Source organism: Capricornis sumatraensis, chromosome 3 (assembly GCF_032405125.1).
Source record: "Capricornis sumatraensis isolate serow.1 chromosome 3, serow.2, whole genome shotgun sequence".
NCBI classification, from domain to species: domain Eukaryota; kingdom Metazoa; phylum Chordata; class Mammalia; order Artiodactyla; family Bovidae; genus Capricornis; species Capricornis sumatraensis.
The window spans coordinates 142,191,848-142,206,605 of NC_091071.1; the positions used below are offsets into that span (position 1 = coordinate 142,191,848).

Here is a 14,758-nt window from a genome sequence, read left to right on the forward strand (position 1 = left end):
ATACATTCAGTTCATCATCATTTTACAGTCCAACACTCCCATCTCCTTTTTGTTGTTTGCTTTTGTTGGATGTTGCACTCACTTTTAACTACAACTTAAATGCAATGTTTACCTTCTGATGTAGCTTTTATTTCAGAACAATTTTCATTGTCTCTTTACCTGCATCATAGAATTTCAATGTGATTTTTTCTAGTATACAATTTTCTTCAGAGTTAAAAAACATTATTAAATGAGGGAAATACTAGAAATGTCAGTGTTCAAAATCTTGCCCATCTGAAGGTTTTGTTTTAAACTATCCTCTTGTGATTATTACTATGACTATGAAGGGATAATTGGTTCAGTTTTTATTTCAGCACAGCTCCTCCTCACACTGTTTCTCATCAGTATAAATTTAACAAATGCAACTATAAGACATTTTTTAAAAGACATGTTTTAGAAAGGATTTGTTTCATCTTTAGGTTGATATAATCTACAAGCACAAAAAATGGAAAAATTATGCAGTTTGAATAAAAGGCACTTTTGTCTGTTTTCTATATATTTCAGGTGAAATTATCTTTCATTTTTTATCCAGACAAATACATAACATGTACAGACATAGTGATGTCTCATCTACTGGTAATTTACTAGCATGAATAACACAAAATAATGTCAATTTGCTTTAGTAACAATTCCATGAATATAAGAGAGTCCATTGGATCATAGTTTTCTCCCTAGTCTGTGGAAAAAGAAAACCTAATTCATGTTAAATTATAATAGGTTCATAAATAGATAGCTTTAGGAGGAATGATTATATAATTTGTATTCTAAGTGGGACACTTTTGAGAGTGAAATGGGGTGTTATCAATAATCATACCAATTAGACATAAACTAGAACTCTCCTGGGAAAAATGAAACATTTAGTTCAGTTCAGTTGCTCAGTAGTGTCCGACTCTTTGCGACCCCATGAATCACAGCACGCCAGGCCTCCCTGTCCATTACCAGCTCCCAGAGTTCACTCAGACTCATGTCCATCGAGTCAGTGATGCCATCCAGTCATCTCATCCTCTGTCGTCCCCTTCTCCTCCTGCCCCCAATCCCTCCCAGCGTCAGTCTTTTCCAATGAGTCAACTCTTCACATGAGGTGGCCAAAGTATGGAGCTTCAGCTTTAGCATCATTCCTTCCAAAGAAATCTGAGGGCTGATCTCCTTCAGAATGGACTGTTGGATCTCCTTGCAGTCCAAGGGACTCTCAAGAGTCTTCTCCAACACCACAGCTCAAAAGCATCAATTAGGTTACCATATAGTCATACTTTTAGGTTCACTGCAACAAATTTAATCCACATTGGAGTTTACCATCATAAGACTACTTGGTGATCAATGGAAATTACCTGTTTTCAAGGAATTAGGAATATATGCAGATGGGGAACTATAAAACAAAGTAATATTGTGTTTTCTTTTGAATTATAAGGAAAGTTGAAGTAATCCAGTAATAACCAAAGCTAAATGGTCCAATTATACACTTTATTCTAGTGGTACTCCTACATTGAATTTTTAAAAAAAATCTGACTATGAAATATAGCAGTCAGGCACACACACACACAAAAGATATGTCATAAATATGTAGCATTTAAATAAAAAAATTTTAATGTCATATGTTCATCATATATGTTAAAAAGTAGTACATTTCAATTTTTTTAAAGTCCCTTGTATTCCTTTTCTAATCACTCACCCCTACTTCCCAGAGGACCCTGTTGTCTCGAACTTTAATTTTCCCTGTGCTTGGCTTTTTGTGCTTCATAAGTTTGTATCCCTAGAGAATATGTCATTTTGTTCTGTTTCCTCATGCTGTTTTAATATATACATTTTGATATAATTGATAAGAATTTTCTTTAATGGTTTTTTTTAGTCTTTTTAAAGAAATCCCACAGTAATAATAAATACATGTTACATTTTCCTCTAAAATTTTAAAGTTTACATTTCACATTTAGGTCTTTAACTACAATTTACTGTGTGTATAAAGTGGGATTCTTTCCTTTCTTTCTTTTTATTTCACATGAAAAAAATATCCTAGGGTATTATTTTGACTAATTCATTCTTTATTATCTGATATGCAACACCATCCTAATCATGTGTCCAGTTGCTATACATGCATGGATGTGATTCCGAGAGTTTTTCTGTTCCATTCCCTGTGTATGCTGAGTTAATCTACTCTGTCTTAATAGCTCAGACTTTGAACATCACCCAATTATCCTTTGCTCTTCCATGTAAATTTTGTAATTAGCTTGTCAATTTCTCTGAAAATTCTTTGATATATTCTTGGAATTACATTGAGCCCACAGATAAATTTAGATGTAATTAAAATTCAAATTGAGATTCAGAGTTGAATTGATTATTCAAAAGTTCTATTTCTCTCTGAGTCAGTTTAAGTAATTTTACATTTTTCAGTAATTTGTCAGGTTTACCTCAATTTTCATATTTGTTGGATTAAATTTGATAATTTTCTTATTAATATTTGCAGCATCTGTTATTACTTTATCTGTTTTTATTTCTAAAATTGTCTTCTTAGGCTTGCCAGGTATTTGTCAATTTTGTTAGTCTTTTTTAACAATGTTGTTGATTCTCTCTATTGTGTCTTATTCTCTAATTCATTAATGCCTTATTATTTTTTTATTGGGGTAGAGTTGATTTACAAAGTGTACAACAAAGTGATTCAGTTTTATACATATATATAATTTTTTAAGATTATTTCCCCTCATAGGTTATTATAAAGTATTGAGTATATCCTGCCCTTATTTTTCATTCTTCTTATTGCTTTGAATTCATTGTATTATTATTTAGCTTATTAGCTGATGGCTTGGCTCATGCTTTTATTTTCTTCTGTTCAAAAACTGAGCATTAGAATTTTAGCATTACTACTTTAACCACATGCCATAAATTTTGATAAGTAGTATGTTTGTTATAAGTTATATTTAAGCCTTTTAAAATTTATTTCCTTTTCCATGAGTCATTTAAATAGATGTGTGTGCATTTCAATTTATAAATTTCAGAGTTTTGCTAGGTATCCATTTGTTATTGATTCATAACTTCATTTTCAGGTACTGATTCTTTGGAATTAAAGTTGCTTTATAAACTAGAGCCTTATATAATTTTCATAAATGTTCCATGTGTAGTTGAAAAGAATGTGCATTCTCTAACTGTTGAGTATAACATGGTGGCTTTTCTTTCCTTTTTCTTAATTGAAATATAGGTGACAATATGATATTAATTTCAAGTGTACAACTTAGTGATTTGGCATTTATATGCATTATGAATTGATCACCATAAAGCTAGTAACCAACTGTCACCATACACTGTTATTATATATTATTGACTATATTCCCTATACTGTATATTACATCCCAATGACTTATTTACTTTACAATTGAAAGTTTAAAGCTTTTAATCCTCTTCACCTGTTTCACCTAAGCTCCATTCCTCACTCAACCCCCTGCTCCCTACTTCTGGCAAGCACCAGTTTTCTCTGTCTGTCTCTGTTTTGTTTGTTCATTTTTTTGTTTGTTTTTTAGATTCCAAATATCAGTGAAATCATTCAGTATTTGTCTTTTTCTAACTTATTTCACTTAACATATTCCCTCTAAGCCTATCAGGGTATGGTGTTTCATATCAAGTCTTCTACATCCTTATTTTTTTCTCCTCAAAACTTAATATGAGATGACAAGTCAGTTTAGTCGCTCAGTCATGTCTGACTCTCTGAGACCCCATGGACTACAGCACTCCAGACTTCCCTGTCCATCACCAACTCCTGGAGCTAACTCAAACTCATGTCCACAGAGTCGGTAATGCCATCCAACCATCTCATCTTCTGTCGTCCCTTTCTCCTCCCACCTTCAATCTTTCCCAGCATCAGGGTCTTTCCAAATGAGTCAGTTTTTCGCATCAGGTGGCCAAAGGATTGGAGTTTCAGCTTCAGCATCGCTCCTTTCAATGGATATTCAGGGCTGATTTCCTTTAGGATGGACTGGTTTGTATCTCCTTGCAGTCCAAGAGACTCTCAAGAGTCTTCTCCAACACCACAGTTCAAAAGCATCAATTATTTGGCGCTCAGCTTTCTATATAATCCAACTAACATCCATACATGACTACTTCAAAAATCATAGCTTTTACTAGACAGACCTTTGTTGGAAAGTAATGTCTCTGCTTTTTAATATGCTGTGTAGGTTGGTAAACAATCAGAAAACTAAGATCATGGCATCTGGTCCCATCACTTTATGGCAAATAGATGGGGAAACAGTGGAAACAGTGACAGACTTTATTTTGGGGGGCTCCAAAAATCACTGTAGATGGTGACTGCAGCCATAAAATTAAAAGACACTTGCTCCTTGGAAGAAAAGCTATGACCAACCTAACCAGCATATTAAAAAGCAGAGACATTACTTTGCCAACAAAGGTCCGTCTAGTCAAAGCTATGGTTTTTCCAGTAGTCATGTATGGATGTGAGAGTTGGACTATAAAGAAAGCTGAGCACCAAAGAATTGATGCTTTTGAACTGTGGTGATGGAGAAGACTCTTGAGAGTCCCTTGGACTGCAAGAAGATCCAACTACTCCATCCTAAAGGAAGTCAGTCCTGAATATTCATTGGAAGGACTGATGCTAAAGCTGAAACTCCAATCCTCTGGCCACCTGATGCGAAAAACTGACTCATTTGAAGAGACCCCAATGCTGGGAAAGGTTGAAGGTGGGAGAAGGGGACGACATAGGATGAGATGGTTGGATGGCATCACTGACTCAATGGACATGAGTTTGAGTAACCTCTGGGAGCTGGTGATTGTCAGGGAGGTCTAGCATGCTGCAGTCCATGGGGTCTCAAAGAGTCAGACATGACTGAGCACTAAACTGAAATAGTTCAGCTGGAATTCCATCACCTCCACTGGCTTTGTTTGTAGTGATGCTTCCTAAGGCCCACTTGACTTCACATTCCAGGATCTGCCTCTAGGTGAGTGATCACACCATCGTGGTTATCTGGGTCATGAAGATCTTTTTTGTGTAGTTTATCCGTGTATTCTTGCATATCTTCTTAATATTTCTTCTTAATATCTTTTGCTTCTGTTAGGTCCATACCATTTCTGTCCTTTATTGTGCCCTTCTTTGCATGAAATGTTCCCTTGGTATCTCTAATTTTCTTGAAGAGATCTCTAGTCTTTCCCATTCTATTGTTTTCCTCTATTTCTTTGCATTAATCACTGAGGAAGGCTTTCTTATCTCTCCTTGCTATTCTTTGGAACTCTGCATTCAAATGGGTATATCTTTCCTTTTCTCCTTTGCCTTTCACGTCTCTTCTTTTCTCAGCCCTTTGTAAGTCTTCCTCAGACAACCATTTTGCATTTCTTTTTGGGGGGGATGGTCTTGATCACTGCCTCCTGTACAATTTCACAAACCTCTATCCATAGTTCTTCATGCACTCTATCAGATCTAATCCCTTGAATCTATTTGTCACTTCCACTGTATATTGGTAAGGGATTTGATGGCAAAGTTATCCATTTACCTTGAAGTTCCAGCAATTTTTGTTTTATTGGTTTAGAGGAGGCAGGTAGTTTAGAAATATAATATGTATCGGGTCCTATAAAAATATTATCACTACCTTGTTGTTGTTCAGTCGGTCACGTCCAACTCTTTGTGACCCCATGGACTGCAGTACACCAGGCTTCCCTGTCCTTCACCATCTCCTGGAGCTTGCTCACACTCTTATTGATTGAGTCAGTAATGCCATCCTACCATCTGTTCTCTGTCATCCCCTTCTCCTCCTCCCTTCAGTCTTTCCCAGCATCAGGGTCTTTTCAGTACCTAGTGACCCAATTTATTTTAGTATATAAGGATATATTTTTCTTTAATATTAATACAGTTGAAACAGTTTCACTAGTTTAGCATTGGACTTATATATCTTTTTGTAAATCCTTTCCTTTCAACATTTCTATATCTTTTAGGTGTTTTAGGTATATCTCTTGTAGAAAGCAAGTATTTGAATTTTAAACTATTTTAATGACCTTTTTCCCTAGAAAGTTTAGTACATTTGCACAGATTATATTTACTTGTATAGATTCAGTTCTGTCTTCTTTGGACTACTTGCCACATTTTTTTTACTATTTCATTGCATGTGTGTTCTTGTTTCCATTTCATGCCTTCTTTTGAATTGTATTGGATTTTTCTTTGCTTTGGTTTAGCTTTGTTTTATTCATTTTCCCTTATCAGTTTGAAATTTGTAATATTCTATTTATATTTTAAAAATTGCATGCATATTTAACTCAATGCTGTCTAAAATTAATGAATATCTTTACTCTTCTTGCAAATAATAAAAGACTGTAGAGGGTTTTAATGCCAGTTGTCCAAGATTTAGTTCTCTGTTTTTGTTTTAACATTGACAATGTAAACTTTATTTTTATTAATTGTTAGGAAAATGATTTCTAAATTTGCCCAAAAGCTTAGTATAGTCTTTGGTCACCATTTCTCCTTGCATCTCAGACATTCCTTTCTAAGATCTATGTCCTTCTTCTAAAAGAACCCTTTCAGACATTTCTTTGGTGATGATCAACTGGCAGTAGCTCTCTCAACTGAAGTTTAATCAAAAAATACTCCCACCTGGGATACTGGCTTTATAAAGGAGTGTGTGGCCTGACCTTCCACTCCACGTGAACACTGACATTTAATTTGTGGTCCATTGAAAACCCATACTCTGGTTTTGCCATAGTCAATAGAAACCCTCGGGGCAAATATTCCTTCACTAGTTCACACCTTTCTCCCTACGTTCACTCCAGAATTGAATTTTCTTGTAATTTCTACTTTTCAATGGTCTGTCATCTCATATCAGAAGCAAAAGCAAAAATAAAGTGAAAAAAATTTGGATATTTTACCCAGCACTTTAAAATGTCTAAACCAAAAGATGTTTGTCTTCACACTTAATCCATCATATTGTCAGAAGTAGGAGTCCTTATTTGGTTTTTAAAACAATTATGCAAGATATTAGCATGATCTGAGTGTTAAAATGCCAACCCAGCCAAACCATGTACTTAACTATAATGCCTGCATCTAGCCTGACACTGAATCATTTCAGTTGCCCACAGCTACTGCAGAAATGTGCAGGGACAGAGGCAGCCTGTCAGTTGCTTAATGATCTCGGGCAGAGAATTCAATACAAGCTAAGTAATAAATACTGGGTCACAAGCACGTGCCCTCTAGCAAACAAGGTTCCAGCATACACTAAGACCCAAACCAGCTTATTCCCAGTGGTCTTAAATAAATAGGTATCTTACACCAGCAAGAGCTTCACATTTTATTGTAAGGCAATAAAAATATTATGTAATTCCCCAGGAACCAACATAAAACATTGTCTTTAAAACAGTTCCTCCCCTGTTGTTGTTACGAGTTTCCAGGATCAATCAGGGTTTCTTCTTACATAACAAGTTTAGATATAGTCCCTCAGGGGGAGGGATGTATCGCAATTATAAGCTTCTATTAACCATCATATCTTGGTAACAATATTTTCTACGTCCCCAGGCAAAATAAAACACAGCTGTTTGAATTAGTATTCTAGTTCTCTGCTTTACCTTCATAAAGGAAACAATCAATATACATAACGATCTTATCAAATGCAGGAAAAAGTGCCAAAAGGAAGTCAAGGGGGGAAAAAAAAAAAAGTCAAGGGAAAAATAGCCTGATACTTGAAATTTTCTACTTGAAGAATGTTAGAGAAATACTTATTGCATAATGCATGATGTTTTGTAATTTTAAATAGCTCTGTAACCATTGCAGACAACACCTTATATAAAACCAAACCTTATGAAATTGATGATATTCTACTGTATTTGGCCGTCAAACTTAGAAATTCCATAAAGTTCAACCTAACATTTTATCTCACCAGTTCAAATTGCTTCTTGCTTGTCTGGGAACTACGAAGTTATGACATAATGGAACTGAAGCTGCTCTGTGGCATTACGGAACATAGACCAGAAAGGTGATCTGGCAGACATGTTAATCAGAAAGAATTTAAATCTGCCTACTTTTCTTTTAGGACCACCAGCAAAATTCTCTGTGGTATACCAACGGTACCAGTTTGCTTTGATGTTCAGTTTTAACTGTGTCTCTGAAACTCCATGGTTCTCTTCACCCACGCAGCCTTCTTCTGACGCGTTTTTCTCCATTTGTGCTGTTTTCCTCTGTAATGTGAATCCATCCCTACCCATGCTGTCGTGTCTCCATTGTTTTGCTGCTTCATCAGATTGCTCTGAGCCATTAAGAGGCAAGCTCCATCAAAAGAGGAAAAACCAACTTTCCTTTATGTCCAGGAAGAATCCTTTGTCTAAGGTATTCCATAACCTGGCTCCTCAAATCAATACTTTCTAACTTACACTTCGAAAGGAACTTACCAGGAAAATAATTCTTTATGGCCACACTCACAATATGCCTTGACTACTCTTTCACACACAGTGTGAAGTCGATTCTTATTGCCAAGGATCTTCTATGAGGACGCACAGTTGAGTCCTTAGATTTATACTACAACAGCACCCTCCATTGTCCATACAGTAACACACACACTACAGTACCACAGAAAAATTGTTAGTACTCACTGTCCTCTTGACTATAGGATCCCCAAGTTTGCTTTCACCTACAAGATTCGTGAGGTTTATAATTAGAAGGCAATATTTTGAGTTACTCTATGTCATCATCCCTTAATGCAGACAATGACATTTCCAAAAGTTACTGAGTTTGGCAATTTACATGAATCAAATTTATCAATAATAATTAACCTTCCCTTTAATGTTGTGCTATATAGTCAATTAATGGGAATTATTTTGATAATGGTCTCAGTTCTATTTCCCAACTTAAAGTAGGATTTCTTAGGGCCAATAACTGATAATGTCTGGGTTTTATCATAAGAAGCTTTTGAGAGCAGAGAATTAAAATTGTTTTCCATTCAAAATGCCTTGAGTTTCCTAAGCAAATAAAACATATTTCCTAAAGAAGCCAAGCCAACCTACATGGGAAGCCTTACATAGCACAGTCTGGGTTTTTTATTCATCTTCTGTTAGTCTTCTCAGTGCAATTTAATAGTTAAAAGAAATATATGGAAAAAAAAAAAAAAGCCTCTGCCCCATACATTTGAATTAGGTTAAGTTTTTACACTCATTAATCATGAAAGAGCTAAAGTTCATCACCTAATGCTGTTCCAGCAGTGTTGTTTCTGCCTTCCTGTCATTAAGCAATGAATCTCATTGCTTTATATTGGAAATGTGTCAAAATGTGACATAAGAATAGATTTGCATCACTTGCCTTGCCTTCCAGACTGGAGTTCCTTTTTAGAGATAGATGTTCCAGGCTTTTCCAAATGCAGATTAGCATATCTGAAATCTTTAGTAAACTGAATACTTAATACAAGGAAAGAGTATAGATATTTAGTTGGGATGTTACATCACCATGGTAATGATAAGTTTAATGCAGAAATTCATCTAAGCCTTTGCATTCTAAAGTCTTTCTATCCTTCTGACCTGCTATCAAGTCTTGGTACCAATAAAGTTGGGGATAGTTTCTCATCATCAGTGTCCATCTTTTATTAATGATAGATGCTCATCATTATGTTTATCTTCTATTCTGCCTTTTCACATAAATGAACTTTATCTTCAATGGCAATACGTCATATTTTTTGTAAAATTAAGTCCCAACATAATTAAATTTCTTACTAGGATTCTTGATAGTTTCATTTAAGTTGTAAACAATGGGAAAATGCTTAAAGGGCTAACTTGCTTGAAACATCCAGGGTATTTGAGATAGTGTGTTACCAGACAGTATGAAATAAATGCATCTGCCTGAAGAGGAAGGGATTAAGGAAATCTTCTTAGAGGAGATAACTAAACTGAAGCTTACAAGTGAGAATCTGCTAGATAGAAAAGGGGCTTAAAGGCTCTGCCAGTGATGGAAACAAAACATGGAAAGGTATGAGATGTCATATCTGGGAGACTAACCAGTTTGACATAAGTGGATCACAGAGCACTTGTGGTATGGATAGGGAGAGAAATGAACCAAACAACAAAGGGCAGTTGCCTTTATCCATTGATGATCAGATGGATGGACCATAAAGTATATTTTAAATGGGAAAATTATGTGCTTACTTGTGTTTTACATGACATTAATGTTCCATTTTTAAACAGTAACTTTCTACATGCATTCTAGAAATCATCTTTTCCCCAGGTGTATATGAGCATGAATTAAGACCTTGAAGATACTAAAGAGGTACAGATTTGAGCATCAGAGAGACCTGAGAATGAATCCCATGTCTGCTTCTTCCCCGCTACATAAGAGTGGAAAATTATACCTCGTATTAAAAAATATTAAAATGAGGATATTATTTCATAGCATTGTTATGATAATTAAGTTACAATTTATAAAAACTAGTTGGAACATAATTGATATTCTCTATACATTAGCACCTATTTTGACATTATAGATTGAGGCATTGTTAAGAATGCTATTACTTGAATCGTGAAAACTGTTTCCATTTGAAAACACATGGGACATGGGACATGGGACATGGGATTCATTAGGTAACTCTAAGATGTAGCAAGGGCTTCCCCCTGATAGCTCAGCTGGTAAAGAATCCACCTGCAATGTAGTTCAACTCCTGGGTCAGGAAGATCCCTGGAGAAGGGATAGGCTACCCACTCTAGTATTGGGCTTCTCTTGTGGCTTAGCTAGTAAAGAATCTGCGTTCAATGTGGGAGACCTGGGTTTGATCCCTGGGTTGGGAAGATCCCCTGGAGAAGGGAAAGGCTACCCATTCCAGTATTCTGGCCTGGAGAATTCCATGGACTGTATAGTCCATGGGGTTGCAAAGAATCAGACACGACTGAGCAACTTTCACTTTCAAGATGATAGCAAATATTGTTATATATATATTTCAACTGACACAAGTGAATGTTTGATGTATGTATTTTTTGTGACATGCTGGCCTATGGGAAATTTCACATTCTTTCCCATATTAAATTTTTCTTGGTTTCTAAAGAGTAGATATCTTACTCTTATAAGTTTCTGGCTATTAACAAAAAGCTCTTGCTTTTATTTTTCAAGCACATCTTGACAAGATGGAGTCATATTTTTATTTTCCTGAAGAAATGCTGTTTTTCTTTTATCAATTAAGCAATTTCCTCTTTGTCAAACATTTTCAATTGAAACCATGCCTATTTAAGCAGAATTTGATCTGTTGTTTATGAAAAATTAGAGAAAGAGACTAACTCAATCAAGTTTATTTATTCATTCATTCGATTCATTTGTTTTTTTCTCATTTCAGTCCCCATTTTATTCTGTTTACCCTCACAGCTCAGCCTGATATAGTAAGCTCTTCTTTTTCTTATTAGCCAAAATGAGAGAGCAGTTGCATGCCCTTTGAGTTTGTGGATGGTCCTTAAAAAACTGACATCTTTGGTTAATCTACATCTAGTTGTAGAAATTGAATATATGTTTGCATCATGCTAATTTTAGGTTTAAAAAAGCTTCATATTTAAAACCTCCTTATTAAAAGTGATTTTACACTCAAATCTCCACTGTCTCTGAAATATGCAAAGATAGTCATGGAATTACTTGAGATTCTCCAAAAGGAGAAAACTACATGCAGAAACTGATTTAAAATGTCTCATTATTCAATACTCAAATTTGCATTCATGGATTCATTTTCTAGATTTCCCACGACTACTGTAACCATGTTAACACTACCCTGGGAAATATCGCTGCTGCTGCTAAGTCGTTCAGTTGTGTCTGACTTTTTGTGACCCTAGGGACTGTAGCCCTCCAGGCTCCTCTGTCCATGGGATTCTCCAGGCAAGAATACTGGGGTGGGTTTTCATTTCCTTCTCCAGGGGATCTTCCTGACTTAAGGATCAAACCCATGTCTCCTGTGGCTCCTGCATTGCAAGTGGATTCCTCCTGCTGAGCAGCAGGGGAAATAGGCTCAACCAAATCAAAATACAAAGGCAAAAATAAGCTAAGAGTACATAGGCATTCACTTTAAGGTCAGATTCATTGTTTGTTAATCCTACATTACTCTTTCCTTAACAACCCTATTCAGGAAGCACCGGTGGTAGCCAGAGCAGCATTGTTCCTGGAATGTGCCCGTTTTGTGCACCGCTGCAACCGTGGCAACTGGCCAGAGTGGATGAAAGGACATCATGTGAACATCACCAAGAAAGGCCTTTCCAGGGGACGGTCCCCCATTGTGGGCAACAAGCGGAACCAGAAGCTGCAGTGGAATGCTGCCAAGCTCTTCTACCAGTGGGGAGACGTGAGCTTTTGATTTTCTTCTATAAAAATTAGGCTGAGTGAAGTGAAGACGTTTTGAGTTTCTGTTTGTTCATTTGTTTGGGAGATAATTTGAGTATCTGTTATGTACCAAGCACTGAACAAAACATTTCAGAAGGAAATAATTCATTTAATCTTCCTGATAAATCTACAAAGTTAGACATTATTATCTCTTCTATCTCCCTTCCTGATCCTCTGCCTCTTTCCTCCCTGTAAATGTGAACATTCTCAGCATCTCTTATCAGTTTTTCCTGTATAATCTCCACCAGGATTACATTTATTCCTGTGTTTTCTACTGTTAGCTAGAAGCACCCAGTTCTCTATCCATAGCACTTTTCAGATCCCTGACCAACTTCACCATCTGTACTTTGGAGGCATTCACTTAATGTTGTGAAACTAAATCTGACCAAACTAAAACGCTTCTCTCCATTTAAACACCCCCATCTGTAACCCCTCTTGAATTTTCTATTCTTTTTGATGGAACTACCACCATCTGAAATGACAGTCTTTGAACATGTTCTCAACCTCCTTTCCTTATTGATTCCACCTCTTCCATGTCACTGATGCCCTTTGAGGTCAGATCTTTATTACTTCTCCTCTGTGTGACTAAAGTATTTTCCTGTTTGGTTTCCTCCCACAATCTCCCCTCTCTGACCCATCCTACACACTGCCAATAAAATCTCCCTTTGGCATAGCCCATCTAAAAGCAGAACATTCAAATCTCATCTCCCAGCCTCCAGACTCTCTCCTTCTAATTCATTCTCCAAACTGCTGTCAGAATGGTTAGGCTAAAATGCAAATCACATTATAGTGCTTCAGTGGCCCTCCTTTTCCCTTGGGATAAAAACCCAAATTGCTCAGCCTGGCATCTCAGCTCTTTCCACAACCTTTGTTCAAATCATACCAAGATTATAGATGATGAAGTCAATGAACTGATGTATCTAAAGGACATTTATCTCAATCCTTTACATCTAAGAGGTGTTCAGTGCTAAGTTATGATACTGAATTTTGAAAGCTGGTTTGTGTCTACATTTTTAGACAGCTAGCATGGTGTCCCTGGAAGGAGTGGTAAGGCTTCTCCCCTGCTCAAAAATTGCCTTTAATCCTTCTTCAGAATGCCAAATGAAGTCCAGCTTCAGGAACTGTGGAATCTGGTCCCAGTTTACCTTTCCAAGCCCTCAGGCACATTATTTCTGCTCACAAAATGGTGCTTCAACCAAGTGGCTTAGTTGATAGTCTCTGAACACGTCAATGCATGTCCCTGAATATGGGTCTTTGGGAACGCTCCATCTGAAATATCCACTTTTCCCTTCCCCATTAGCCTAACACCAATTCTTGAGAATCTACAGGAATAAGACTTTCTATGATTCTCTGAAATGAATTTAATGTCTTCATTTTCTAATACATAAGGTAATTTCATTCTCTTTTACCACTTAATGTCCTTTTCTCATATTCTATTACCTCCCCAATAGACTGTAAGCTCCTTGAGGTAAAGAGCAAGAGATAAAGTCAGACACGTCAGTGCATGTTCCTGAATATGGGTCTTTGGGAACTCTCCATCTGAAATATCTAATTTTCCCTTCCCCATTAGCCTAACACCAATTCTTGAGAATCTATGTTTGAATCCCAGTTCAAGGCTGCTGAGTGACCTTGAGCAGGTTTTTCAACCTAACTTTCCTAATTGCCAAACTGTGATACTTCTTTATGAAAGTTTATAATCTACTCAGGCATATTAATAAAGATGCTGATTCACTATAACAGTTTATTCAACTTTATGTTTTATTTAATAACTAGCAAATTACCTCACCTAATAAATATTTGATGAATGAAGGGGAATAAACATATCCCTAAGGCACTTTTCTTGTCTTGATGTAGAGCTCTAAATTCTTATTTAGATATGTTATATTATCCCAAGCAAGTTCCTTTTTGAGAAACTTTCTAAGTTTTGTGAACTGTGGGTTTACCTTAAATTGCTTCGTTTCAGAGTCCAGGGGAGATCCATGTACATTTCCCACCCCCACTAAAGTCTTCTGGCTCCGCTCAGACTCATAATTCCCTGTTTCCTTCTGTCGGGGGAGTGTGTAATTTCCTCGGTTCTTTCTCGCCACAGCAAAAATTTGAAATGACGGACGGATCAGTGTTACAGCTTTGTGTTACAGCTCAGTTTTATTTAGAAAGCAAAGGAAAATACATCCTTGAGGTGTCGGGGAGGTCGACCCAGAAGACTCAACGAGAAGAGAAGCCCCCAGCTCAGTTTCGGTTGCTCTTCTTACATGTTTTTTCTCCTCCCCCGGGCCTGCCCTGTGTGAACTGGGCTGGCCAGGAGTGCTGTTTGTTTCACCTGAGGTCCTCGCTCCAGTCCTCAGACCTTCCTTTGTTCTGTTTTCATAGGCTTTCCCCTTCTTTGTCTTTTAGCCACTGCCATTCTGGACTCCTTTTCCC

General features: G+C 36.6%; 1 protein-coding gene across 3 annotated transcripts in view; it reads left to right on the forward strand.

Moving 5' to 3' along the window:
- The window catches only part of UNC80 (unc-80 homolog, NALCN channel complex subunit), a 208,117-nt gene that overhangs the window by 83,125 nt on the left and 110,234 nt on the right, over positions 1 to 14,758 (forward strand). For all 3 annotated transcript variants that reach the window (XM_068967658.1, XM_068967657.1, XM_068967659.1), the window contains exon 23: positions 12,087 to 12,299. In XM_068967658.1, the coding sequence (XP_068823759.1) occupies positions 12,087 to 12,299 (213 nt within the window). The remainder of the gene's footprint in view (positions 1 to 12,086; positions 12,300 to 14,758) is intronic.